We start from the raw sequence: 27,806 nt of genomic DNA, 5'->3' as shown, positions 1-27,806 counted from the left end.
GGAGCGGTGTGGGCGGCCCGGAGCGGGGCTGACGGGCCTGGTCCCGGTGTGATACCGGCTGGGCTGGGGAGCCCCGTGGGTCACAGACTGGTCCCGGTGTGACGGGCCGGATCCCCGCGCTGCCCGAGCCTCACGGCCCGCCCGGGGTGTCCCGGAGCCGCGGCTCGGAGCTCCGGGAGAGCAGCGGGACAGCCCCGCCGCTGCCGTGGCGCTCTGCTCGGGATATTGAGGGCAAACCCGCTCGGAAAGGTTGTCCAGCCCTGGCAGCGGGGCCGGGTCCGGCGCCCGGGGATCCCCGGTGCCGCGGGTGTGACCCCCGGGGACACGGCCCGGGCCCGGGGGATCGCCCGGCGGAGCCGTCCAGCCCCGCTCGGGGCAATGGGGGAACCGCGGCTGAGCCGAGCTCGGCCAAACCGTGCGAGCCGAGCCGAGCTGTGCTGAGCCGAGCCCGGCCGTGCCAAACCCCGCTGAGCTGAACTAAGCCCGGCCCAGCCATGGCCGCTCCGGGTGAACCGATCCGAGCCACGCTGAGCTAAACCGAGCCGAGCTGAACCGTGCCAAACCGAGCCGAGCTGAGAGGTGCCAAACCAGCTGAGCTGAACCGTGCCAAACCGAGCCACGCTGAGCTAAACCAAGCCCACTTGAGCCGAGCCAAACCATGCCGAGCTGAGCCGAGCCGTGCCAAAGCACCCGATCCGTGCCGCGCCGGGCCGAGCCTGGCTAAGCCGAGCCCAGCTAAGCCGAGCCTAGGCGCGGCGGTTCCTGCGGAGCTGTCCAGCCTCCCCGGCCGCTCCATCCCGCCGCCGAGCCCGCCGTGCGGGAGCGATGAGCGCAGCCGCCGCCCGGCCATGGAGGAGGATTTGTTCCAGCTGAAGCAGCTGCCGTGAGTAGCTCCGGGGGGGCTCCTGCCCCTCCGGCCGCGGGAATCCCGCCGGGCAGCGGCCAGATCTGCCGGGAAGCCGCTGACAGCCCGGCGGGCAGGGCCTTTTCCCCGCTGGAGCTGCCCGGGTGGAGCATCCCGGGGGATGCAGGAGGTGTTCGTTACATAAATTCACTCATCTCCTTTGGGGTTTTGGTTTGTTTTGTTGGGTTTTTTTTGGTTTTGTTTTTTTGAGGTTTTTTTTTTTGGTTGTTGGTTTTTTGGTTTTTTGTTTTTTTGGTTTTTTTTTGATGGCTGTAAAAAATCAGCAGGGCTTGGGATAAAACCGTGGGGGTTTTGGGAGAGGAAACGCTGGGATCGCCTTTGCAGGGGGGTTTGGCTGTAAATAACGTTGTGCTTCCTCGCCATCCTCCTCCTCCTCCTCCTCCTCCTCGCCAGGGAGGGATCGCAGAGCAGAACCTGCCCTGCTAAGGTGGGGTTGGGGGGACCCCAAAATCCCCATCGGCGTTGGCAGCGTTTCTGGAAAGCCAAACGCTGCTGCTGCACAAGGAAAATGCTGATTTTAGGGATGTGGGTGCTGGATCTGTGCAGAAAAAAAGGCAAAAAAAAATTTTAAAAAGGCAAAAACCCAGCCCCAAACCTGCTAAAATCGTTGGTGCCTTTAACCCCAGGAATTCCTCCCTCCCTTTCCCCTCAATTCCAAATGCTTCCTTTAAAACCAACCTGCTTTTTCCTCATGCTCCATTCTCAGGTGTTTTGCAACATATTTCCTATTTATAAATCATGGGCTCTGTCTGGCAGGGAAGGAATGTTTCAAGTTGGTGTTAAATATTCATGAGCTCGTGTCAATGACAGAGCACCCTGTCCCAAAACATTCCTGCTAAGTTGGACAGGAACTCCAGCTCTTTCCCAGTCCTTGGTTAGGATTGAGCTTGTCAGGGAAAAGAATCTGAGGTTATTTTATCAGAAGTTGTTGTTTTATCAAGCTTTTTTCCCCCCCCCATTTTTAAGACCAAAACCTGGGGATATATTCCAAAGTACCTTCCAGTGCAGGTGTTTTGCTGCTGTGAGATTTTGCAAATAAATGCAGCAGCTCCTTGAGATGTCCCAGATGTGAAAAATCTGGCAAATATGGAACAGAAATTATCCCTGTGGAGTTTTTTCCTCTGTTTGTATCAGTTTATTTCATCTATCCTTAAATTATACACCTATATTTTTATTTTCTGTGCTGAGGAATGTGGCAATCTGGGTTTGTGATCCTCAGATTTTGTAGGATCCATCACCTCCAAATCTGGGATGATCTTTAAGGTCCCTCCCTGTGATTCTGTGATAATTTAATTTATTTCCAAAACTATTTCACTTAAATCCAAGGGATTTTCACTTTCCAAAGGGAAAAAGTTCTGCTGTGTTGCAGGTAAAGTGAAGGAGCTTTGATGATCTGTTCCCAAATCTTTGGCCACAGAAAACTTCATAAATGGGAAAAGAACCTCCTCTGTGGGAAGGGAGAAAATCCCTCTGACCAAAACATCAAAGCTGTGTCAGTTTAGCAAATTCTGGTCTTAAAATATAGATGTTTCATTAATTACAAGATATTAAATAATTCTGTTTAAGATGAAAACAGAGTCACAGAATTAGCATGGGGAAAAAAAAATCCATCCATTCAGCTCTTCCAATGAATGAGCTCAGTAATTGTATTTCACTAAATAATATTTCAAATTCTGGTGCATTTCTGGAGTTTCTAATCACAAAAACAACTCAGGAAATGGAATTTGGGCTCTTCCTGCCTGGACAAAACCCCTGAAATTCAATGACACAGCAATGCCTAATTCCAATTAAATCCAGGCCCACCAAACATGCATCTCATTAAACATGCATCATTCCATCATAGTTTTATGACCTCAGTGGTTTTGTAACTTTGTGCATAGCACATGAGATCCCATCCCAGGGTAGGACACCTCAAACCAAACCCAAATCCCAGAGTTCCCAGTGGAGAATGGAGACCGGGAATGAGGAGAAACCTGGATGGAAAAGGGGTTTCAAACCTCCCCAGCTGGAAAATCCTCCTGGCAGGATCCATCCCGGTTTTTTTGTGCTTTCAGGGTGGTGAAGTTCCGCCGCACGGGGGAGAGCTCGAGGTCGGAGGAGGATGGAATTTCGGGAGAGCACGAGGTGCAGATCGAGGGGGTGAGGACGGAGCTGGAGCCCGTGGAGCTGGGGGATGGAGCTGCAGTGCCCAAGGAATTCGCCAACCCCACGGATGGTGAGCAGGGCTCTTGTTTTCCTGCCTTGTGGGATCTCTTCATCTCAGTCAGGTTGGGTGCAGGGGGTTTGGAGAAGATAAGGATGCCCAGATAAAAATAATAACTCAGGGAAGTTGTGTTAGACCTGAAAATGGTGGCTTGATCAGCCCATTCCCTGTGGGATGTTCTCTGTGCTCCTTTTTGTGCTGGATACTCCTGTCAGGGCGTTGTGGATCCAGCTGCCACACTGGAGTTTGAATTCTGAATTCCCTCTGGAGCTGCTCAGAGCTCCTGGAGCAGCTACACCTGGCTGTCCTTCAAGGCTGAGATGAATCTGCAGAGTTCCTGGCTCCTCTTTTCCTAGAGGACATCAGGAATGTCCATCTCAGCCTCTGCTTCCTGCCTGGAGGCATCTTGCTTTAGGAGGGAGGAGAAATTTTGGGTTTGTCTTAGCACAGTGTGAAAATTTGGTGTTAGTCTTGTTTTTGTGCTTTATCCCTTGGATTTTGTTTGATCTCCTCCTGATTTGTGTTGTTGTGGGGATCTCACAGCCAAAGTTTTTCCTGAGGAATGTCCTTTCCAAGCTGATGCAAGTGTTAGAACTGTGAGACTTAAATTGATTTAAACAACTCAAATATCAAAATGTGCTTTTTTTTGGGCATTTCATTTTGCCTTTGAGCAAAGGAATTTGAGACTTCTCAGCACCTTCAGCTGGAACAAACTAAAGAGGTCATGGCAGTGGGTGGGGAAACAACCAGCAGCATTTTGAGCAGAAACTGGGTTTAAGATTTGTGTGTTTTGGAGAAATTCTTGATTTAAATAATGAGAGGTTGCACTGAAATATTCCCTGCAGCTCCCAGCACTGCTGTGGGCTGGGGCAGAGCTGTTTCTCCCCACAGAAAGCTGCACTCCAGTGGCTGCAGGAGTCACTCCCAGGAGGAAGAGGCTGAACGTGGGCTGGGTTTGTGGGTGCCACACTGATTTACCTCCATGTGATTAAAATATTCTAGGAAAAATTCAAATTATTTTGGCTTTGGAGGAACACAGTGATTTTCCTGAGTAGAAATTGTATAATAACAACTAAGTAGCTCTGTTATAGATTTGAGATCTCAGCAGATTAGCCAATTAATTAGTAATTAAAACAGAAAATTCTCTCTCAAGGGCTGGCTTTTCTCGGGAAGGAACCCACTGGAATTGTTTTCTTTGCAGATACTTTCATGGTGGAGGATGCAGTGGAAGCCATTGGATTTGGGAAGTTCCAGTGGAAGCTCTCTGTCATTACTGGATTGGCATGGGCAAGTAATTGGGATCAGGATCCATTCTTGATCATCACTTAGAGAATCTCAGGGATTTCAGATAGTGGGGGCAGACACTCTCCAAGCAGATAAATGTACAATAAAGCAGGAATTTCACTGGGAATTCTAAACCAACAGCAGCACTCAGCCTTGTTGTGAGGGGTAACGATGGATTTCTTTGTCTCTGAAGTTCTTAGAAATCAGGGTTTGGAAAACCATTTCAATTCTCCACTTTGGTTTCAAATGCAAGAGGTTTCAGGCTGCTCCTGCAGTGATTTTGCCACATTCCTCCCATCAGCTGCCACCTCAGTTGTCTGTTTCAGTCAGGATTGCTGTAATCTCAGTTTCAGAAGAGCAGCAACCCAGCACTCTCACTTTTAACTTTGATATCAACAACAACAAAGTCTTGGTTTCCATTTTTGTGCTCTTTCTGAAGCTCTGTGTTCCACCTCCTGTGGTGTATTTCAGGATCCTGATACCTGGAGCTGTATTTACTGGCTTTTATCCATGTAAAAAGCTGGAATCTGCCATAGTTTAGATCCTAATTCAGCTGTGGAATTTGGTTTTCAGGTGATCCATGCAAATCCAGGAGTGTTTAAGGGAAAAGTTACAAGGTATTAAACACTCCTGACTGAACCCATGTGTGAAGGAGCTGAAAGCTGGAATTTGCACTGTGGAAGTGACTGAACCTGTGTCACTGACCAGCCAAACCTCCTCACAATCTTTGGATTCAGCTCTTTGAATCCTCTCTGCCAGAGTTACTAAAAGTGCTGACAATCAGAAATGAGTTTAAATGTTTAATATTTAACATTTTCTTTAACCACAGGTGGGTTACATCACGGAAACGTCACCAAGGCCTGTTATTGACTCCTAAATCCACCTGATTTGCAGGCACTTGTTGATTTTTGCTTTCTCTTCCCCCTGCAGATGGCAGATGCCATGGAAATGATGATTTTAAGTATCCTTGCTCCTCAGCTGCACTGTGAGTGGCGCTTACCCAGCTGGCAGGTTGCATTGCTCACCTCGGTAGGAAAAATACCTGACAGCTCCTGTCTTCCCTGAGGTTTTGCCATCATTGTTATCCAGACATTTTGCTTTGTATCCCCAAAACTAAATCTCCTCGTGGCCTTTGCAGGTTGCCTTCAGCTTGGAAGTTTATAGGAGATTTAAAAAAAATATTTATAGGAGTTTTTTTTTTTAAGATGGAAGTAATGAAATCCAGTGAGAACTGAGGGCATTTTGCAGGTTTCAAAGTTTCATGTGATTTCCAGGAAAACCTATGAATTCACTCAGATTCATCCTAAAATTCAAGCCATTTTTTAAAGAATTGGTAAATTTTTATTGTCTTGCTTGCAAATCTTTCTCTCTCCCCACATCTAAGCTCTCTGACATGCTGAGAGCTCTGAGAGAGAACAAACAGTTGATTTTTGAGGTTGGACTCAATGATATCAGAAGTCTTTTCCAGCCTAAATAATTCTGGGATTATCCAGTGATCTTTGGAAGCAGAGATCTTACAACACCACCTCCAGGGATGGTGCTGTGGTGTTGGAATCCTGCAATGCTTTTAGGGATAAGAAAACAAACTGGGAACCCTTCTCTCAGCATAGGCCACTGCTGAATGCAGGGACATTTTCCCCTGAATTTCTCTCTCCTTTAGTTGTTCATGCCCTTTGTTTGATTGTGTAAAATGGTTCACATGCTCAGCAGATGGAAATGGTGTCCTTGAATCCCATGAATGTCCCAGCCCTGAGTGCAGCTCAGCACGAGAGTGTCACCTCTGAAAAGGCTTCAGGGGTGTTTTCTTTCACACTTCAGACTTTTCTAAACTTTTAAGGTGTAATTTTATCTCCATTCAAACCTGGGAGCTGCTGAGGATGGTGGTAGGAGGCTGGAGGAGAGCTTTGTCCTGGAGATCTCAGCCAACAGCTCCTCAGCTTTTATTCAGGAATATTCTCCATGGAGCTGGAGAGCTCTGTGTCTTCCAGGGCTGGGCTCACAATGGGACAATACCAGTGTGCCCAGTCCAGGCCAGACTGGGATTGTCTGGGTTGTCTCTGATGGATCTTTTAATGCAAAGCTGACTTGAGGAGGGACCTTGTTGCTTCCCTGCTCCAGCCCAGAGAGAACTCAGTGATCTTTAAGGCTCTTTCCAACCCAACCCATTCTCTGACCCCCTGCACATCTCACTCTGTTTTGGGCTGAAATGTTCTGGTTTCACTGGAAGTTTGTGTTCTGTGTTTGTCACACTGCAATTTTCAGTTGTTAAGGGAAAGATTTTTTTTTTTCCTGCTGTTCCACAGGTGGTGTTTGTGGGAATGATGTCCAGCTCCACGCTCTGGGGAAACATTTCAGACCAGTATGGGAGAAAAACAGTAAGTCTGCAGCTCCTGCTGGGATATATCCCAGTATTTCTGCAGCATGGACATTTCAGTGCAACTGGCATGAGGTGCCCAGAGAAGCTGTGGCTGCCTCATCCCTGGAAGTGTTTGAGGCCAGGTTGGAGCACCCTGGGATAGTGGAAGATGTCCCTGCATCTGGAATGGGATGAGCTTTAAGTTCCTTTCCAACCCAAACCCTTCCAGGATTCCATATTCCCAAATGTCCACGTGTACCAAGCAGCACTAAGCACATCCAGAACTGAGCTCCTAGAAAGAGAAAGCATCTGAAGCTCTATTTTACACTTCCATTTCTGTTACAGTGATTTTTAACTCTTGCTGCACACAGGGCCTGAAGATCAGTGTGTTGTGGACCCTCTACTATGGGATCCTCAGTGGATTTGCTCCCATTTACAGCTGGATCCTGGTGCTGAGGGGCCTGGTGGGCTTTGGGATTGGAGGAGTGCCTCAGTCGTAAGTAAATATTCACAACTCCAAACTTCCTCATTTCTCTTTCTTTCTAATGAGATTCTCCTGTAAGACTGAAGTCTTGTTTCTGTGCAGCCACCCCAAACCTTGGTCTTGTTGCAAGGCAGGTCGTGCCTTAAACAGCAGGGTTTAGAGGCCCTGACTGTGATTGTAAAATCCCAGATTATTCTTCAGTCAGAGCCTGAACTTCCCATCTCACCCTGAGCTGGAATTTCAAACCCACACAGCCCAGACCTGAGCACTGGAGATGCTGGGATGGCTCAGAAGGAAAAGGAAGTCTCAGGATATTTCTCTGTCATTGTGTGGTTCCTTTCACTGAAGAGAGGGATCCATAAATTTCCCACCTGCAATAAATAACCCTGTTCTGGGCTTTTAATTATAAATGTAAAGGGAAGGGTACAGCCATTCTCTCTCTCTGTAGTCTTTTATCCTTACCAATAATTGATTTTTTTGCCTTCTGGAGGTGCTGTTTTGGAGCCTGGCTTGGATTGGTGGCTCACAGATTCCTTCCCAGTGGCTTTTCCATGGCCACTCCCAGATAAAAACCCAGAGCTGCAGGTGCAGCCCAGCCAGGGCCACTGGACTTGGCTCACTGAGGTTCTGTGGCTTCATGAGAGAAAAACCAGAGCCAGTTACAGATCTCCAAGTGCATCCCATCCTCCCTGAATCTGTTTCCTCTTCTGACTATAACAGGGGTTTATTTGACAGAGGGGTAAACATGGATGAAGCAGGAAAAGTAACTCCTTTCTAATATCCTTAAGCTGTGTTATTTTGGAGGTGAGTGCCTGGATCTCCATGGAGTGAGTGTCATTTCCTCCTCTGGATTGGCTCCAACAATTCCATGTCCTTCTTTTGCTGGGGTCATTCACCAGCTCCTGTTTTCTCTGCACTGCAGAGGGACCTGAGCTGCACTTTAAGATGTGATTTGAGTTCTCTACATCTCTGCTTGAATGAAATATTGTGTGAAACTTCCTGCTCTCCACAAACTGGGCAGCTCCTCAGAGATCCATCCACTCTTTAAGTTAGTAGGAATTTTGTCCCAAACCTCAAAGGAAGCCTGAGGAGTTTGAAGACTGAGTCAATGCAAACAGAGCAAAGCCAAACCTTTCCAGTTTGAAAGAGATGACAGGGCCTGGACTGGCTGCTGCCTAAATTCCTCCTCAGGAATTCCTCCTGGAGAAGCTTTGCCATCACTCCTTGGCACAGGCATGAAGCAAAGCCTCAGTGGTTGCTCTTTGAATTCCACAATAAAAGAATGCAAATTATTTTATATCAGTGACATGAAAGTATTCCCCTCTTGGAGAATTGAACCCTGGCACAGGAGACGGATGGGAATTCTCTGAGCCAGTTGTAAAGCCCTGAAGAAATTCTTTATCCAGCAAGAGTTTGTGTTGAGTTCTGATGGACCACACTGAAAATACCAGATAAAATGGTATTTCCAATGGTGCTCTGGCTCAGAGCAGGGCTATGACAACATGAGCATCAAGATCTGCATTTAACTGATGACCATGGGGTCACAAAAACCACACAAAAAGAGCCAATTGTGTCCTCCCTTGCAATGTTGAAGGGTTTGTTCTGGGGTGGAAGGGGGAGGTGTGACCCACTGTCACAGCCTGGCTGGTTCTGGGGATAGGGAGAGCTTTGAGTTGCTCCTCTGGGTTTGGCAGTTTTATTAAAAGGCAAAAGGGATGTTTGAACCTGTGGCATTTCCCTCTCTGTGCTGACATTTTCCTCTCTGTTCCCTCTTTTAGGGTAACTTTATATGCTGAGTTCCTTCCAATGAAAGCCAGAGCAAAATGCATTTTATTAATAGAGGTGAGTGGGTGCATTCTCATCCTCGAGGAACAAATCCTCTGGTGGTCACATCCCTTCCATCCTCCTGCCTGGAAATCCCCTCAGAGCTGCAGCCAGGCCTGGCCTGTCCACCCTGGTGTGGAGCTGAGTCACTCCTGAGCTCTGCTACCAGCCCAGCTCCAAAAATAGCAGAAACTTTTCCAGTCACACTCCACTCTTGGTGTTGAATTTGCCTTTTTCCAAATTATTTTGCACCCAGGGCTGCAGACTGAGCACAAGAGGAGTGTTCTATGTCCATGATTTTGTGGTGAAATGCATCTCAGTGATGGATTTGGAGAGCTGACAGCTCCACAAATTCAGTGCTAAGTTCAGCTCCACAACTTCATCCAAACCTGTCCAAGTCACTCAGGGCAGAATTTTGACCTTGGAATATTTTAAGGCAGAATTCGCACTGGAATTTCTCTCTCCAGCCATCCCTGGTGAGCACAGCCTGGAATGTTCCAAAGAAGAGGCCTTGAGAGCACTCTATTCCTCATTTTTTCTGTTGGTTTTCCCTCTTCCAGGTGTTCTGGGCCCTTGGGACTGTGTTTGAAGTGCTCCTGGCAGTGGTGGTGATGCCCACGCTCGGCTGGCGCTGGCTCCTCATCCTCTCTGCCCTCCCACTCCTGCTCTTTGCTGGCCTGTGTTTTGTAGGTATTCCTCATGGATTCATGTGAATTTCTGCAATTCCCGTTCCTCTACCCCATTCTGTGACTCAGCTGAAGGAAATCAGGACAGTTTTGAGCTCTCTGGTGGTGTCTTCTGTGAAATAACTGAAATAATGACCAAAAAATGCAGTTTCAACAGGGTGCTGGGAAAAACATTCCAGGGAGAGTTGGGTTGATGTGACTGTAATTGCTGGAAGACAATGGAGGGCTGGAATTTGGTGAAATCAGGCCTGGAACCCTCTCCAATTCAATTACTTTGTTTCAACTAAGCTCAGTGGAATCAACATTTTATCAAAAGCTGTTGCTATTTCCCTAAATTCTCTTTATATTTTGTCACTTCTAGAATCAATTTCCACTTAAGAATCCTCCCAAATCAGGGATGGGATCTTCAGAGTTCAGGCCAGATTCTAAAATAAGTTAAACCTGAGCTTCAGTGATATATTTTATTATTTATTAGGTGATATCTTTGCCAAGCACTCAGTCTCCTCAAAGATCAATGTCTTTGTCAGGTGGGTTTAGCAGCCCTTTTTATTCCTTAGTTTTTCAAGAATACCTGCAGTTATCCAGGTGATCACAAGCTTGTTCTAAATTAAAAGGAGCTTAAACCCATACATTTTGGAATGCCAGGAGCATCTTGTTACCTGCCCTGGATGCTTTGCCATTCCTGCAGAGAAAGGATAATGTAAAAAACCTGCAAAAATTCCCAACAGCTCTCAGGGATAAACCCAAAGGAATGGAAAGGAAAGGATTCTGAGTTGATGGGGAAAGTAGGGGGTTGCAATTTTTAAAGCCTGATGAGATGATTATTGCAACTCTTCCTTGGAATTCTTCCAGCTTAGTTCTGTAATCCTTTTTTTATGTGAGAATCTGCTGGAGTCACTGAGATTCCCCCAAGGAAACTCCCAGAGTTTATTGCTGGTTGTGACACCCTCCTGTATGTGTGACCTGCTCTGCCCCCTTAGTGGCTGCCAGAAAGTGCCAGGTATGATGTGTTATCTGGGAACCAGGAGAAGGCTCTGGCCACTTTGAAGAGGATTGCCACAGAAAATGGAGCTCCAATGCCCTTGGGAAAACTGGTGGTTTCCAGGCAGGTATGTACAGCTCACAGAACAGTGAAACTGAGGCAGTTTCTAAGCAAATCATCCATGTTCTGTTCATTTTAATGTCTCAGCTAGGCAGAAAAAATGAGGTTTGATCATTTAGGCCTCTTTTCCACTGAGGAAGAGTTAATTTCTCATTTGGAAGTGAAAAGCAGCTTTAAAATGGGCATTTAATGTGATTTAACCTCACTTATTAAAGAAAACCAAACCTTGAGGCTGTTGAAGAGCTCAGGTCAGAATTCCTGGATCTGAATGCAAGAGACAAGATGAAATTTGACACTTTAGCTGTCCCTCATCACCCAAATTCTGCTTGTTCCCAACAGGAGGACCGAGGCAAAATGAGGGATCTCTTCACCCCCCATTTCCGCTGGACCACGTTGTTGCTCTGGTTTATTTGGTAAGAAAAAACCCAAAGGTTTAGTGCCAGCACAGCTCTAGATGGGTTTTACTGGAGGGATTTTACACAAATACAGCAACTTCCTCCTCAGAAAAAAAAACAAACCAACCAACCAAAAAAACCCCAACCTATATTGATTTGTAATTTATTCAACCACCCAAGCATTCCAAATCAAAATGCCCTTTAATTTTCTGGATGCTGTAATAGCTTTGAGGTAGGACTTTTGATTGGTGGTGTTTCTTTTAAGTTGGACCAGCTAAAACTTCCTCTCTCATTTGCTTCCTTGCAGGTTTTCCAATGCTTTTTCATATTATGGTTTAGTTTTATTAACTACAGAGCTCTTCCAAGCAGGAGATGTTTGCAGCAGTGAGTATTGCTCCATCTTTTATTTTTAAATATGTCCTGTTAAAACTGCTGGAATATCTTTTATTAGATCACCTTCTGCTGGTGGTCTGGAAAAGGAACGTGGCTGAGTTTTAAATTCTTATTTTATTTTATTTTAAATTTTTTCCTAATTTCTGCACAGTGCAGAGAGGTCCTGCAGTGGTTTTGAGCCCAAAATGTCAAACAGGAAGACAAACTTCAAGGCAGACCTGTTATCTGTTCCTCTTGATTAAAAAAAAAAGTGATTGAATAAATACAAGTTTGCAGGTTTGACAGGTCTAATTAGTTCTGAGAGAGAGAAACTGCTGCTGTGGAGCTCCTGGGTTCTCAGGATGGGAAAACCTGCTGAGAAAAAAGATAATGGTGGGAAATCAACATCCTTTGTGTTGCAGAATTTTTTGGGGGGGGAAAAGAAGGTGCTTTGACTGAATTAAGAAGAGGCTTGAACAGTTTGATTCCCCAGGGGAGGAATGATTGCATTCAGAACATTTGTAATTAGGGAAAACTGCCTGGAATTTGGGAAATTATAAAAGGCAGATGGGGAGTGTTGGAGCAGCCTCAGATTCCAGCGTTGAGCAGCAGTGATGAGCTCTGAGAGCTCTGCCTCAGGTTTCCCTCCCCAGAGGAGAATGCAGCCCTTAAAAACCCTTGTTTTTATAAGGACATGGGGTTTTTCAGTATTCTCAGAGTGTAGGAAGTGTTGGGATCCCAATTTGTGTTGGGAGAAACTGAATTATTGGAGTTAATTCTGTCCTGAGCCCTGGACTGGAAAATAATTCAGGCTGTACAGCTGATAAGGAGGTGGAATTTTCACTGAGCTGAGACATCCTGTCACAGAAAATGTAAATGTTCACTGTTTTCAGGCAAAATCACCAAGCATTGCTCTTCAATGCCCCTCTGACTCTGAGTTCCATCCCAGCAGCACTGCAGGCATTCAGAGGAGGAACAACAATTAAATCAAAGGAGCAGAATCACTTGAATTTCTATCCCTAAACAACTTCCCAGAAGTATTTTAACGGATGGTGGGTGCAGTGAATCCATACCAGTCCTTCCAGCCCATCCCTTCCTAAATTTCAGCAGTAAAAATGAGAGACCCAGCAGGAAGGATAAACAAGGAAGAGTTTGCATAAAATATATTGAATATTTGTGCTTTTTTTCCCTACAGTATCCAGCAGAAGGCAGGAGGTGAAAGCCAAGTGCAGCCTGACCTGTGAGTACCTGACAGAGGAAGATTACACTGACCTGCTCTGGACAACCCTGTCAGAATTCCCTGGTAAGGAGCAATGGGAAGCTCCAGTTTTTCCTTGGAATGGCTCAGGGTGTGGCAATGGGCTCTGGCAGCAGCAGTGGGACTGGGATTCTGTCCTGATGCTTCCCACAGCACTCAGAGCTCCTTGCTGTAGCTGGGGATTCTCCCTGCCCTGGGATCACTCCAGAAAAAAAATCATTCATTGCTCTGGAATGGCCCCTCTGTTCCAGCCCAGCAACACTTCAGGAGGAGGAAAACCTAAATCAAAGGGGCAGAAACACTGGAATTTCTCTCCATAAGTGACTTTCCAGAGGTATTTTCAGAGGATGATGGTTACAGTGAATCCATGGAGAACTGGCTCCCTAAATCCCTGTGTCCAGCCTCAGTCCTGAACCTGTGATTTTCAGGCAATTCCAGCAAATTTCAATGGACAGTCTGGCACAGGACAAGAAAAATAGTGTGAAACAGCCATTGATCCTTCAGATGGAGGGGACTTCCCAATGTTAATCTGATTGAAACAACACCAGAGACAGGGATCAGGATATTTTCACTCTCCTTGATCATCATTTCAGGGCTAAAAGCTCAAGGAGAAGCCATTAAATGAATGATAATTTGCAAGTATGACTGAGAAATATGCACAGTCATTCCTAAGAGGAGTGTGCTGCCAAACAGGCATTTTGGGAAGGATACCCAGAAAAAAAAGAGGGGGTGCCTGGAGTGGTGCTGTGGCTGCAAGGTCTGGTTTGATCCTCACACACTCTGAGGTGGGAAATATTGACAGGGTGCCTCTGGATGTGACACTGATGCTGGAATAATCCCCACTCCTGCTGTGCATCAGCTTTCAAAAGGATCTGGGAAAATTGCTTTGGAGGGAAGACTTAATAGTGAGATTTACTGAGCTTGATCTATTTCCTATGAAAAAGCAGGAGAGAAATAATTTGGTGAAACATCTAAATAACAGAAGAGAAAGAAAATACCACATTCTAAAGAGCCCTTAAATCCAGCAGGGAACAATGGCCAGAAGTTGAATAGAAGTTCTTCCAGTGAGCCATGAGCAGGTGTTTTAGGCATTCCCATCAGTAATCCCTGGATGGGAGTGTGGATTTGTGGATTTCTGGAGCATGTAGCAGGGCTCAGCAGCTGGGATACAGAATTCCTGTTCTCACATGGCACCAGCAGCAATCCATCCCACAGCCCTGCCTGGGGCCAGCAAAGGATTGGAAAGAGAGGCCAAAATTTCCAACCTAAACTACCCAGGCTGTGTTAAATCTGCTGCAGCCCCTCTTTGCTAGATTCCCAAGGGTCTCCTGGTCTCTTCCCACAGGTGTGCTGGTGACCCTGTGGATCATCGACCGCATCGGCCGCAAGAAAACCATGGCCCTGTCCTTCCTTGTCTTCTCCTTTTGCAGCCTCCTGCTCTTTCTCTGTGTTGGAAGGTGAGTCCAGCACAGGGAACAACTGGAGTAAAGGATTTCTCCATGCCCTCTCTTGGTTGTGGTGGGAGAACTGGGAGTGGTGGTTTGAAAAGCTGTGGGATGGTCGTGCTCAGCTGGAGAAGGATTTAAGGCTGGGGTTGGATTTTCTCACCAGAGTTTGGGAGGGAAGTAAAAGTAAATTCCAAGTGAACCCATCAGATGGTACTTAACATTTCCAAACTCTGCTCTCCTCTTTCCTCTCACAGAAATGTTCTTACTGTGCTGCTCTTCATTGCAAGAGCTTTTATTTCAGGAGGATTTCAGGCTGCCTATGTTTACACTCCTGAGGTAAGGGGGTTGTTGTGGTGATGGGAATATTCAAGGGGTGTGAGAACAGGGTGGGAAAGTCATTTTGATGACCTGTTCCCTATGGACCTCACTCCAGACTGGAGCTGTAGATCCCATTGTCATTGTCTGGCAGAATGTGCTGTGGCACCACTTATTAATTCCCATTGATTTAGGAGTGGAAGGAGGAAAACTTCTCACTGTGATTGATGAGGTGATTTTTTTTCCACAGGTTTATCCCACAGCCACACGTGCTTTGGGCCTGGGAACATGCAGTGGAATGGCCAGAGTGGGAGCCCTCATAACCCCATTCATTGCACAGGTAAATCCCTTCTCCTCTGAGACTGGACACACAGGAAGCTTGGATTGATGATCTTGGGGGTCTTTTCCAGCTTTAGCAATTCCCTGATTCTATGAAGGTGATGTGGAACCTTCCACTATCCCAGGTTGCTCCAAGCTCTGTCCTTGGACATTTCCAGGGGTGGGGCAGCCACAGCTTCTCTGGGCAACCTGTGCCAGGACCTCCCACCCTCACAGGGAAGGATTCCTTCCTAAAATCCAATCTAATCCTGCCCTCTGGGGATTTAAAACCACTGTCCCTTGTCCTGGCACAACCTATAAAATCTCCCTCCTTTCCAGAAGCTTCAAATTAGACTTTATTCCCAATACTGCAATTAAAATTTCTGTTGCTCCATCAATATTTCCATGCTGATTTGCATTTCCTGCCTTTGTCCTGCAGGTGATGTTGGAATCTTCAGTCTATCTGACTCTGCTGGTTTACAGTGGCTGCTGCCTGCTGGCTGCCCTGGCCTCCTGCTTCCTGCCCATCGAGACCAAGGGCCGTGGCCTGCAGGAGTCCAGCCACAAGGAATGGGGCCAGGAGATGGTGGGCAGAGGATCTCATTCCCCAGGGGAATCACAGGAATGATGGGACATGGAAACCTACTGGAAGAATGAAGGGTAGGAGCAAGGTGTCTCACAAAACCTCCGAGCCTGAAGCATGGAAAGCTGACCACCATCACTGCCATCCTCACGTGTCAAACTGCAGGAGTTTGGGGTTGAACCTCAGCAAATTGTGTTTCTGCTGCTCTTTGCTCACACTCATAAAAACTTTTTTGGATGGAGAGGCTTTTGATGCAGATATCCTTGGAAGTTTAGCAGGAGGGGTTTCTCTTCAGTCTGTCGTGCTTGCATGGTCAGCTCTTCAGCTTAAAATGTCCTGTGCCAAGCAAATGCCAAGTGACTGCAGCCCAGCATAAGCTGTCATTAAAACACTGAGCTCTTGATGCCTAAAACCAAGAGATTCATCTTTAGTGTGGCCCTGGCCTGGCACAGGGTGGATTCCATGCCTACCACTATGGATTAAATGCCTGCCTTGCACTTTTAGCCATCAAAACCATCACCAAAATGTGATTCTGTCAAACCATCCCAGGCTTTCCAGTTGGGTTTTGTTCCTGGAGATTGAATTGCTTGGAAACTGATTCCTGACTGTTTCTCCCATCCCAGGTGGGTAGTTGGAGCAGGGAGGGTGGTGTTGCTGCAGAGCTGGGACCTTGTAGCAGAAATGTAAATCACAGAATCATTAAGGCTGGAAAAGACCTCCAAGCTCATCGAGTCCAATGCGTAAATCCTCATTTTTTTGGAACAGAATTGGACTTCTCTGGCATTGCCAGGGACCTTGAGCTCTCTGTCTGTTGCTTGGAGTGAGGAGGTTCTCACTCCTGGAGTTCTCTGTGTGGATCCAGATGTGTCCCTGCTCCATTACCTGGGCACATCCTCATGGTGGGGTAGCCCCAACCAGAATCAGGAGCTGCTGTTGGGATGGAGCCACTCCCTGACAGCTGGGCAGGACCTTTCCTGCTGATTGTACTGGTGACAAAGGAGTGTAGCTGGAATAAATGAACAAAAGCATGGGAAGAGCCCATCTGCAGAGCCCTTGGATGAGGAACATCCCTCCTTCAGGTGTGGCTCCTCAAGGGATGATCCCGCTCTTGCCAGGGAATGTAACAGAGCTCAGGGGAAGACAAGCTCGTCTGGTTTGTCACAAACCTGTCCCTGGGCACAAGTCAGGTGGCAGAGTCTGTGGGAATGTGTAGAGATCTGAGATGTGCCTCATCCAGGTCTCAGTGGATGTTCAGGATTCCAGACCTTGGGACACACAACCAAATGTGGGTGAGATGGACTTGGTGAGGCTGTGGGAGCAGTGGGGGTTTGTGGTCTGTCTGAGCAGGTGACTCACCTGAGCACAGGTAAATGTGCAACACATTTTTACACTTGAACATTTTAAGTATTCTGGGAAACAAGTCCCGTTCCTGGGGTCAGGAATAGGTCTCCAAGTCCATGTTTGGTGCAGTACAAGTGAGCATTGTGGGGCACAGCTGTCACTGAGGGTCACAGCTCTGAGGTCACTCAGTGCTCCACCACGTGCCAGGCTGCTCCTTTGGAAACTGAGGGGAAAACAGGAGTGGAAAATTCCTTAAAGAAAGCCAGGAAACTCAGGCTGATGGAAAAGGCCAAAGAGGTTGAAATTGTGTGAGGGGGGATTTCTGCTGAGAACTGAGTTTGCCAAGGCACTGAGTATCCATGCAGTCCCACTGGAGGATGGTGACTCAGTGAAGGATTACAGAAATGGTTGGTGGAAACAGGCAAACTTGGCTTTTCCCAGCGAGATGAAAATGAATTCAGCTCCCAAGGGATCCCTGGGATCCCTGGGCTCAGCTGTGGGTGATGGCACAGAACCCTCTGTCCCTTCCAGCTGGGTTGGTTCTTTTTGTGTCCCCTGTCCCTGTGTCCTCACACTCCACCTAAATCAAGCTCCAGTTGATCCCAGTAAACAGACAGGGCACTCATGGCACTGACACCAACTGTGGTCTGTCCACCTCCCTCTGCCTGGCTGGAGTTGGGTCCTGCTCCCTGTGTGCCTAGGGCAGCCTGGAGCAGAGGGACTTGTTCCATGGAATGCCAGAATTCCAAAGTGATTTGTCTTGGGAGGTATCTTAAAGCTCATCCAGGCAGGGACAATTTCCACCAGACCAGGTTGCTGCAAGCCCCATCCACACCTGACCTGGAACACTTCCAGGGATGGGGAACCTCTCTGCTTTCACTTGGAGTGGCCTCTGATGTGCTGGATATGGGACACAGCGGTGAGGAAGCAGATCCTGGATGGGTTTAATCAGATGTTACCCCACGTGTGGCCAGTGAGCTGGAAAAGCTGCTGGGCTGGAATCTCTGGAGCTGGGTTTGCCTGTGTACAGTCAGGCTCTCACCCCTCAGTGACAGCTCTGACATTCCATCCTCATCCTGCTGCTGCTGGAGGCCCTCGAGGCCATTCCAGTCCCCCAGGTGTTTCCAAGCTTCCTTCCTTGGGCTTGCCATGAGCTGTGTTTGCATCCCAACACTCTGGAATTGAGCCTGGGTAGAGGTGACAAAGAATCCAAGTGCAGGACAGGCCATGGCCCAGTTTGTTACTCAGTGAGTTCAAATTCTGCTTTCCCAGGATAATGTTCACATCTCACTCCATTATTTTTTTAGGTGAATATTCAGCAGTTTTAAAGAATTGCATTCAACGGCCTTTAGAGAGTTTTAGGTGAAGTTTATCTGTTCATGCACACCTGGATCCTACAGATAAGCCTCTTCCCAGGTAAAGATTTATAGGGGAATGCAACATTTTCCATGCTGTTGAATAGATCAGTTTTAACCTGTGACATTTACAGTGTTACCCAAAAAATGGAAGGCGTTTTTGCTTTTCACTTTTTATGAATTCTGCACTAAAAAAATCTGTTTAATGATAGAAATACCAAGATTGGTGTTGCTGGATCTTTGATTTTGTTAAAGCTTGATCCAAAGCTCACTGAAATCTGGGAAAATCTGTGGATGTCCATGGGCTTTGGATCAGCTGAATGAGAGGGAGAGGTAGGAGCCCACCACAGCTGATCTCACCTGGCTGAATTCAGCAGGCACTGCAGAAACAGAGCTGGAATTGAGGATTTGCAGGAATTTGCATAAAATTAATAAGATAAGGCCATTTTAGCTTGTTCACTGAGAACACTGGGGTTGACACACACCAGTTCTAAATCACCACCTCTAGATTTTATCAGTAGGGCAGCACCATTTAGGTACAAAATCAACTTCCAAAGAATCCTTTTCCACACTGGGTATTTCTCACTGGTAAAGGAATCACTGCAACTGCTTTGTTTCAAAAAAGAAAGTGAGATCCTTTGGAATTCAAACAGAATTGGGGGATTTGGTTTTGCCAAGTGTCCAAGATAGCCAAGCTGTGGGAATGTAATTCCCCAAGTGTGCTTGGATGGGATGATTTGTTATTCCCAAATACTTGCTGAAAGAGCAGCGAATGTTTCCATGTCTGAATGTACAGTTTCTAAGCTGGATTTACATTTTAATGTTGAAATACTTGGTGTATCTCAAGCTTGTTGTAAAATACTCCTCTGGTTCCTGTTCCTGACGTGGCATTGGAGAGTTGAAGTCCACATTAGATATTTTATGTTAAACAAATAAATAGTTTTTTCAGGAAATAAGTTTTTGCCTCTTCTGGGGGATGTTTAGGAGGGGTCATAACTTTGCTTTTTTTTGTATCTTGGTGTTCAGAGGTTTGAGCTACAGGGCTCAGCACTCTGCAGGTCTGACTCATTTTCTGTCTGTTTTGTGTATTTAGATGTAAAGAAAAGTCAGAGGATTCCTGTTCCCATTGTAAGTAACCTCACTACAGCAAAATATTGTGGATACTGCATGCCTGGAAGTGTTCCAGGCAAGGTTGGACAGGGCTTGGAGAAGCCTGGGATAGTGGAAGTCGTCCCTGCCATGGCAGGGGTGGGACTGGATGAACTTCAAGATCCCTTCTCACCCTAACCATTCTGGGATTCTGTAATTTTTTAAATTCTCTTAAATCTTTAATGGATTTTCATATTTAATTCAGTTTGGACACTAAAGCCAGTTTGGCCTCTTCCCTGGGTGTGCTGGCATCAGGTGGCTCCACATGTGTCTGGACTTTGGAGCAGAGAGGGTTCCTTCTACTAATTTCCATTTCAATATAAACCTTCATTTCCCTATCACTTTTCTAAACCATAATTAAGTGCCCAACCCTATTTTCCTCTACCCTGTCACTGATATTCTTATTTTGATGCTCAATAACTTACAGGCAGGAGGTGGTTGAAGGATGAGTCAAAATTACTAAAGAGCTGCAAATCCTTCTCATGCTCATGCAGGGTGTTCTCATCCCAGAGTGCTTCCATCTTCCTTCTCCCAGCCTGGGATGCAGAGCCTCCTTCTTGGGAATGGAATTATTTGGGAACTAGAAGGGTTTGTGTGGCTGAAGCAATGCTGGGTGGAATATTCTTTCATCTGTGGTTACTTTTTTTGGCATCCTCAGGCATTTCTAAAGCTCATTCTCAGGATCATGGAATATCCTGAGCTGGAAGGGACCACAGGGATCATCCAGTCCAGCTCCTGGCCCTGCACAGACTCCCCAACAGTCCCACCCTGTGCATCCCTGGAGTGGTGTCTAAATGCTCTTTGAGCTCTGGCAGGAGTTTTCCCAACTGCCAGAGCTGCTGTTCACTGACTTCCCTGATACTTGATGTGCTTCCAGCTTTGTTCTGGGTCACAGGAGATCCTTGTGGAGAACTGGGAGTTTCCGAAATGGACACTGGACATGGGAGGTGATGCTTTGTGTGTGTCAGAGGACATGCAGGAATTGTCCAGACCCCATTCCCCGACTCCCTGGCCTCAAAATGAACTTCAATCCTTCAGTGGGGAATTTGCCCAGGAAAGCTGAGGCTGCCCCATCCCTGGAAGTGTCAAGGCCAGGTTGGAGGGGGCTTGGAGCAACCTGGGATAGTGGGAGGTGTCCCTGCCCTGGCAGGGTGAGGGGACTGGATGATCTTCAAGGTCCTTCCCATCCAAATCCACAATTCTGTGATTTCTGTCAGTTCTTAATGCCCTGGGGACTGTCAGCAACCACAGATCTTCACAGGATATTCCAGGGTCCCTGGTCTGCTTGGAATCTGGAGTGATGACTCCTGCTCCTCCAGGATGAAATGTGTGTGGACACATGGAATGATGATGTCCTGGGACATTTCTGTGGAATCAGCACTTGAGGCCCTTCCCCTGCCATCACTAAGAGGAAGAACCGTCATGCACAAGAGATTTGAACATTCCCTTTATTGGTCACACAGATTAAATTGAGGCCTTTAGAAAACAGTTAACCTGCAAATAAAATTACAGATCAGCTCATTCCTGTTTGCCAAGAGGCCATGTGAGATCACAGGCTCCTGCAGGCTCTGAGATCACAAGAATCAGCTGCTTGTTGTCAGGAGTACAGTGATTTCCTACACCCCTGTTTGTCCAATGGAATTTTCCCAAAATCACCAAAGTGGGATTGGATTTACAGCAGAGAATGTGCTCCTGAATGTCTCATATTTGGAATAAGTGAAACCAAGGGGATCCAGTTCCCCTGAATGGCTTTTCCTCAGGTGGGATCACAGACCCTTGAGTTCAGCATTAATCAGCAGGGAATTTTCTCCAGCCTTTGTTTTCCTTTTCCTGACTTTACCTAGTGGCTGCAACATTTCCAGGGAAGCTGGAAATTCTTTGGACAGCCTGGGCATGGCAGTGGCTCCCAGTTTCCCCTGCCCAGCTGTGTTTGCTAAGCCCAGCAGGGAGATGCCCACGCTGCTGAGCTATTCCTGGCACACAGAGTCAGCAGGAGAGAGGAGCTGCACCACGGATGAGTAAGGAACACTTGGCTTATCCACACAGGACAGTGAGCCAGGCACTGTGCTGGGCTCACAACAGCCTTTGGATCTGAGGCTTCCTCACCATCCAGTGCCCTGTCTGGGATGGTTTGTAAAGAGAAAAGACACATGGCATGGGAAGATCAGCCAGGCTGTATCTTCAGAACAGTGTGTTGGGTCCCCAACAGCATCCCTGAACATCCCAAAAGGTCCTGCTCCTCCTCTGAGAAGCACAACCTTGCCCAAGCCAGGACCTCTCTCCAAGCTGTGTCCCACAGCTGGGAGAAATGGGAAGCTGAGGGGCCCGTGGGAGTTTTAGGGACAAGAAGAGCTATTTTTTTATGCTCTCTGCTATATATAGAGTCTGGCAAGCCCACAGGACTGGAACAAGTTGCTTTTGTTGCTAAAACATCGTTTGGAAAGGCCATTTTAGGCAAGTGCTGCTGTCTGGTGCCAGCTACACTAAGCAGGTGCTGCAGCCCGAGCTTTGTCCTGGCAGGAATGTGAGGAAAAGTGGAGTAAGCCAGGCACGTGCTCCCAGAGCTGCTGTTACTTCCCTGGGAGCCTCACAGCTTCTTCCTACTAAGGAGCTTTTGCCTCCTGGGGGGGAGCCTGTAAATCTAATTACACACTGGGTGTTGGAGCAGCCAGCAGGGACCTCAGGTGTCCCCAGCTCCGTTTCAGATCCTGTCCCCTGGTGCAGATGAACTGCAGGACTGTCCAGGGTTCAGCTGAACCCAGCCTGCCCTTTGCAGCCTGATCCCAGACAGCACTTGGTGCACTTTGCCACGGATGATTAGTCCATATTTGAAAGTCCTTCCTCCAGGCAGGTTGTGGAGAGAGTGGAGCCATCTGGAAAACGGCAGCAACCTGGAAATGAGACGCTGAGAGCCAGAGTGGGGTGGAGCATCCTGTGAGTGTATCCCTGTGCTGTTCCCATCCTTCTGCTGTGATTCCTAAGCCACTGTTGTCACATATTCCAGGGGAGCAGGTGCTCACAAGCGGGGCCCTGGGAGGGTGCCCAGCTGCTTCTTCTCCTGCAGGATGCTCCCAAAGAGCCGAGCTGCTGCCATGGCACAGCCCCAGTGGATGGTGATCCCAAAGCCGCCGTGGCCGTAGTTGTGAATCACCTGGGGGAGAAGCACAGAATCCCAGCATGGGCTGGGGGGACCTCAAAGCCCTTCTTGTTCCACCCCCTACTTTGGGCAGGGACATCTCCTACCAGCCCAGGTTGCTCCAAGTCCTGTCCAACAGATCTCTGAGCACTTACAGGGATGGGGCAGCCACATCAATAATTTGTTTCAGTATCTCTGACATTTATCCCTGGGCTCAAAGATTCCCTCGCTGTTGGTGAGGCGATGGAAAGAGGGATGATCACAGGAACAGGGCTTGTTTATCACTGCCCCAGGCACAATTAACACGGTGATTAATCACACTCAGCCCCCGGGGCTGTGCAGGTACCTCTGCCTGGAGATTCCCGAGGCGGATGCTCTCCCGCTCCAGGCGGACCGAGGGCCGGGCTGGTCTCAGGCCGCTCCACTCCCCGACGATCTTCGCCTTCTGGAAGCAAAACCAGCATTCCTTGGAATCCCACCAGCCAAACCTCACAGCACCAGGCGAGCCCTGAGATGAGTGGGGACAGGGGCTGCCCATCCTGCAGCAGCTCCAGGCAGAGCGATTTGGGATGGCAGTGCCAGCCTGGAGCTGAGGCAAATCCCTGTGCCAAAGCCCCACACCGCCTTTCCTGCTAATCCAGGGAATAACAGCAGCACTGGGAGTGGACACAACCCTTCTCTAAAGGTGTGGAGACAGAGGGCTGGAACCTCCCAGAGCTCTGGTTCTATAAATGAGTAATTATTATCCCTACAAACCTTGTCTCAGTGCCAGCCCCAGCCCTGCCTGTCCCTCAGCCAGGTGGAAGAACCCCAGGTATCCATGATGGACACACAGAAACCCTGACTCGTGGAAACACCGAGCTCCTGTGGTTTGTCCCAGCACTCATTCCTGCATCCTGAGCACCCCCAGCTCCCCGTGCCCCTTGCTGGCAGTCAGGTCACCCACCTGGAGAGCCGGGAGCAGCCGGCAGCAGCTGTCCCAGATGGATTTGTGATCCTTGGCACTGTTCTCCTCACTCCAGTTTCCATGCTGGTAAACCCCTCCCAGGACTGTGAACTCACTCCTGTACCAGGAGCCAAAGGAGACACACGGTGGTGGCTTGTCCCCAGCTGTCCCCTGTGGGGCCACCACATGGAGGGACACTGTGTGAGTGTGATGTTGGATCCTGCTACACCCTGAGCCTCCAAAATATTCCTGTGGGAGAAACTCCCACATGGAGCAGGCAGAGAGAGGTGCCTGCACGTCTGCTCGTGAGCAAGTCACTTATTAAATCCTGTCAGCCCTTCCTTGTCTGGACAAAGCAGACAGATAATTCCACCCTTATCAAACAGGTCTGCTCCTGCCTGGCTCAGGAAGAGCTGGAAGGAAAGGGATGGCTCTGGATAGGAACACAGAGATTGGTGCTGCTGCTGCCCCAAACTCCTGTGGATTAATAAAGGACAAGAGGCAAGTTAAGGCTGAGGGGGGCCTGGAAGAGACTGTGCTGGCTGGACTCTTCCAAAACCTTGCTTGATCATTGGGAAGCACAAAAGCAAAAAGAGGGACCCTCCAGGGCTGAGCTCTCCAGCCATTGTCACCTACCCTGGGATGATGTAGGGTGAGTTGTAGATCCCGGATTTCAGGTCGTGAGTGATAATGAAATGCTTCACCCACGGGGCCAGGACCTGGGAGATGAAGGGGAGGAATTCAGAGCTGGAGAGTGGGTGCCAGGCTCAGGGGACAGTGGGAGGGACACGAGGGTCCAGATATGGGACCCTCCCTTAGCTCAGTGTTCCCTGTGCTGGCTTCCCTGGGAAGATGGGAAAACAGGCATGCAGGTAGGGAGGAGCTTCCTACTCGCCTGTGCTTCTCCAAATAATCACCGTCTTCCCCCAAAGATTTTGTCTTTTTATTATCAGCATTGTGCCTCTGACCTCCCCCAGCCCTCACCCAATGGAGAAACAGGCTGGAGGCTGAGGGCATTCCCACAGCTGAACCAGGAATGGGATCTGGTTGGTTCCACATGAGCAGTGTTTGCTGGGAATCAGGACCTGATCCCAGTGTGGATCCAGCCACAAGCCCATGGTTTTCCCCAGAGGGCACAGACACTCCTTGTGGTAACAGATGGGTTTTTGGGAAGCCCCCAGGCCTGCCCCAGCTCACCTTGATGATCTGGCCCCGGCCAGGCTGCAGCTCTGGGTCGGGCTGCAGGTCCCCTGAGCGCATCCCACTGCAGTTCAGGACCACATCCACACCCTGGGAAAACAGCTGAGGAGAGAGGGACACGGCTGGGAGCAGCACACAGGGATGTTGCCACAGAGACACAACATTCCTGCTTCCAAACGAGCCAAGTGCTCTTTCCAACAGTCAGGAAATGGATAAAGCATAAGGGCCAGATCCAGGGCACAGCTTCTTCCCCAGCCAGCTCCTGCTGACATCCCATGTGTGCCACCAAGCCATTCCAGGGAAAGCAGCCAATCCATGCTGGATAAATGCTCTACCCCATCCTCTGTCAGCCATCCCTCAATACCCAAGACCCTTTATCTTTCCTGGTAGAATTTATTTCCTGCATCTTGGCATAGTCTTGCTGCTGTTCCCTGGCCCATCACTCATGCCAAGGAATATCCAGAGCAGCACCTGCCTGCTGGATGCTGCTTCTCCACTCTGGGATGGGGCTGTGCCCTCTGCCCTGGCTCCACATCCCCACTCACCTCCTGGAAAGACTCAACCTTCTTATGGAAAAACTTCACTCCCCTCTGCGTCAGCCTGGGAAGCACAAGTTCATTTGTTACTGGCAAATTAAAAGCAAATGTTCCATGCCAGGACACCTGCTCAGCATTAGAAATTACAGGAATAAAACCAAGGCCCGAATTCTTCCAAAGCCAAAAGCCATTGGATGCAACTCCAAGTATCCCATTGCTTTCATTTTTGTCATGCAAAAAATGCACTCCTGGGCCCACTGTTAGAGTGTTACCCCACCGGGGCATTGAACAGGATTCCAGAGCCTCTTCCCTGCTTCCCAGGGATGCATCTCTGCCCACCCTATCCTGATGTGCAGGATGAAAATCCACACCTGCAGCCAGAGGGAACAGGAGCAGCTGCACTCACCTGTTGGTGAGCCAGGGCAGGTAACTCCTGCCCTCCAGCATCAGCGCCGTGTTGAACCAGCCATAGCTGAAACAGGAGGAGAGGAGGCTGGGAGGACCTGCAGGAGCCTCCTGCCCCAACATTCCTGACAGCCACTGTGCATCTGGGAACCCAATTCCCCCTGGGATCCTCCTCACATCAGTGCATGATTTTTCCTCCCTTTTTACAGCATAAAACACCTTCTGGTTTTCCTCCCCTAATTTGACATTGAGGCAAGGTGAGGTAAGAGAGGAGCTGGAATGGTTTCTGTGCTTGGTTGCTGCTTTTTTTGCCATTTGAGCTGTTTCCTACTTATTTGAAGGGAAGCAGTTTTAAAGAAGTGAGGGCATTTCTACACCTGCAGTTCCTTTTCCCACTGCCTCATGCCAGGACTGTATTCAGGAGATATCCAGGACTGTCCTACCCGAGTCTCCAAAAAACAAACTGAAAAATACCTGTAGCCAGGGAAGAGTTCGAGTTCTTTTGGTGTCAAGTTCCTGAATCCCAGGACAATGTTCTTCCAGGATGGGTCCTGAAGAAAAAGAGCTCTGAGATCATTAATGGGCTGGGATCACCGTGGGACAGGAGCTGTGGGGGGATCATGGGACACATCCCATGGGACACAGCCCATCCCAGAGGGACACAGCTGGATGTGCAGCTGCCAGCACGGCTGGACAGGCTCTGTCACTCCCACTCTCCTATTGGATCCTCACACCAATATTGCCTCGGGAGCACAGAAAACACCATGTCCCAGGCACCATCATAGGGAAAACTTGGAAATATTGGGAAGCCCTGGCTGGAAGAAGCACAGCCCTGCCCACAGCAGGCAGCTGCTGAGCTGAAACCCTTCCCAGCCTGCCTGTGACCTCCCTTCATCTCCTTACCGGCGCCGGCTCCGTGAACAGGTTGTAGCCAGAAATGAGGAAAAGTCCCATTTCCTTGGCTGCTGGGGAGTGCAGCTGCCCGAGGAGGTAATCGAACGTCTCTTTATTCCAGAGCCTGGGATGAGAATGGGACAGTGGTGGCTCTGCCAGCCCCACGGAGCTGTGCCAGGGCAGCTGATGGCACACAGGGAGAGGGACAGGCACCATCCTCCTCCTCCTCCTCCTCGTGCCTTACGTCTCCTGCAGGTTGCCGTGGTCACTCAGGTAGGGCTGCCACAGCCCGGCTGCCCCATCGCTGGTGGTGTGGGGGGTGAAGCGGTCGGCGTAGACCTCCAGCTCCAGGGAGGGCAGCAGGCTGTGGAACTGCTCATGGATGCACAGGGCGCTGGAGAGCCCGATCACCCCGGCCCCGATGATGGCCACACGCATGGCTCCGGCTCCTGCGGGGGATGAGGGCTCCCAGGGCAGAGCTGGGGCTGCTGGACAAGCTGGGGACACCACGGGGGAGCTTCAGCTCCTGCAGGAGCCTCAGCTCCGCTGCCAGAGCAGCAGGGAAGCGCTGAGATCCTCATGAGTGTTTTGTTTAAAGCCTCCTAGCCCTCCTCAAGCTCTGATCCAGGAATCATGCGTGGGGGGTTGTGGTTCCTCACACTGGCTGGGGAATGTGTCTCCACCCCTGGCTGTGCCAGCAGAAAAGCTGCAGCTCGGCTGGCATGGCTGCACTGCTCACCTGGCACAAGGAGCTCAGGTGTGTCCTGCCCCAGGGATCCTCCTCTGCGTCCCTGAGCAGCCAGGGAGGTGCTGGAGCTCCCACTGCAGAGGGACACTGTGAACCCCCCACTCCCAGTGACCCAGCCCTGCTCTGAGCAGCTCACAATCCTTCCCAGCCACTGGCATGGGCTGGAGGCAAGAGGTGGGCACGGATAAAAATGGTGGGAAGCAGCAGGCTTTTCCCAGGGAGCAATGCCAGGTGTGATGAGTGCAAGGTTGGAGCCTCACACCATTGTCACCCACAGGGCTGCACGTGAGGGTGCACCCCAAACCTTCCAGGCACAGCTGGGAGAATGGCTGTGGGTAAATTCTGGCTGCAAATCACAGAATCACAGAATCACCAGGTTGGAAGAGACCTTCAAGATCGAGTCCAACAAAGCCCCAAAATCTCAACTGAACCCTGGCACGCAGTGCCACATCCAGGCTCTGTTAAACACACCCAGGGATGGTGACTGCACCACCTCCCCGGGCAGCCATTCCAGAACTTTATCACTCTTTTCATAAAAAACCT

The 27,806-nt window shown here is 49.0% G+C and overlaps 2 protein-coding genes across 6 annotated transcripts; one reads left to right on the top strand and one right to left on the bottom strand.

Annotated features, from left to right (window-relative positions):
* Positions 1–562: 562 nt before the first annotated feature.
* On the top strand, positions 563–19,199 carry LOC121338958 (SV2 related protein). 5 transcript variants are annotated; one of them, XM_041410355.1, is made up of 16 exons: positions 563–883; positions 2,980–3,140; positions 4,330–4,415; positions 5,343–5,441; positions 6,716–6,787; positions 7,140–7,264; positions 9,031–9,094; positions 9,637–9,762; positions 10,743–10,871; positions 11,204–11,277; positions 11,567–11,643; positions 12,827–12,934; positions 14,235–14,346; positions 14,592–14,673; positions 14,903–14,992; positions 15,410–19,199. In XM_041410355.1, the coding sequence occupies exons 1-16, from the start codon at positions 849–851 to the stop codon at positions 15,596–15,598; spliced, it is 1,629 nt and encodes a 542-aa protein (XP_041266289.1). In that variant the 5' UTR covers positions 563–848; the 3' UTR covers positions 15,599–19,199. The 5 variants fall into 5 exon arrangements, 4 of the variants coding, with proteins under 4 accessions (XP_041266289.1, XP_041266288.1, XP_041266287.1 ...); XR_005953093.1 differs by lacking the exon at positions 563–883 and having other exon boundaries at positions 2,218–3,140; positions 15,410–16,176; positions 18,202–19,199; XM_041410352.1 differs by lacking the exon at positions 563–883 and having other exon boundaries at positions 2,218–3,140.
* Positions 19,200–22,414: 3,215 nt separating this feature from the next.
* DAO (D-amino acid oxidase) lies at positions 22,415–26,953 on the bottom strand. Its single transcript, XM_041410356.1, has 10 exons — positions 26,760–26,953; positions 26,525–26,639; positions 26,096–26,172; positions 25,623–25,688; positions 25,226–25,280; positions 24,678–24,782; positions 24,117–24,199; positions 23,481–23,598; positions 22,881–22,979; positions 22,415–22,549 (listed from the first exon to the last, which is right to left on the bottom strand). Exons 1-10 carry the CDS (start codon positions 26,951–26,953, stop codon positions 22,415–22,417), a joined length of 1,047 nt encoding a protein of 348 aa, XP_041266290.1.
* Positions 26,954–27,806: the final 853 nt, after the last annotated feature.

This window comes from Onychostruthus taczanowskii, unplaced genomic scaffold, assembly GCF_017590055.1.
Source record: "Onychostruthus taczanowskii isolate IOZ18803 unplaced genomic scaffold, ASM1759005v1 scaffold32, whole genome shotgun sequence".
In the NCBI taxonomy this organism is placed as follows: domain Eukaryota; kingdom Metazoa; phylum Chordata; class Aves; order Passeriformes; family Passeridae; genus Onychostruthus; species Onychostruthus taczanowskii.
The sequence above is the reverse complement of the archived record's forward strand: the minus strand, read 5'-3'. Positions and strand labels throughout refer to the sequence as shown.

Coding starts and splice junctions, on each gene's coding strand:
- LOC121338958 (XM_041410352.1), top strand. CDS start 2,903: ATGGAAAAGGGGTTTCAAACCTCCCCAGCTGGAAAATCCTCCTGGCAG. Junction 9,095..9,636: donor AATGCATTTTATTAATAGAG/GTGAGTGGGTGC, acceptor TCCCTCTTCCAG/GTGTTCTGGGCCCTTGGGAC. Junction 11,278..11,566: donor TTGTTGCTCTGGTTTATTTG/GTAAGAAAAAAC, acceptor GCTTCCTTGCAG/GTTTTCCAATGCTTTTTCAT.
- DAO (XM_041410356.1), bottom strand. CDS start 26,953: ATGCGTGTGGCCATCATCGGGGCCGGGGTGATCGGGCTCTCCAGCGCC. Junction 26,640..26,759: donor CACGGCAACCTGCAGGAGAC/GTAAGGCACGAG, acceptor TTCTCATCCCAG/GCTCTGGAATAAAGAGACGT. Junction 26,173..26,524: donor TGTTCACGGAGCCGGCGCCG/GTAAGGAGATGA, acceptor CTTTTTCTTCAG/GACCCATCCTGGAAGAACAT.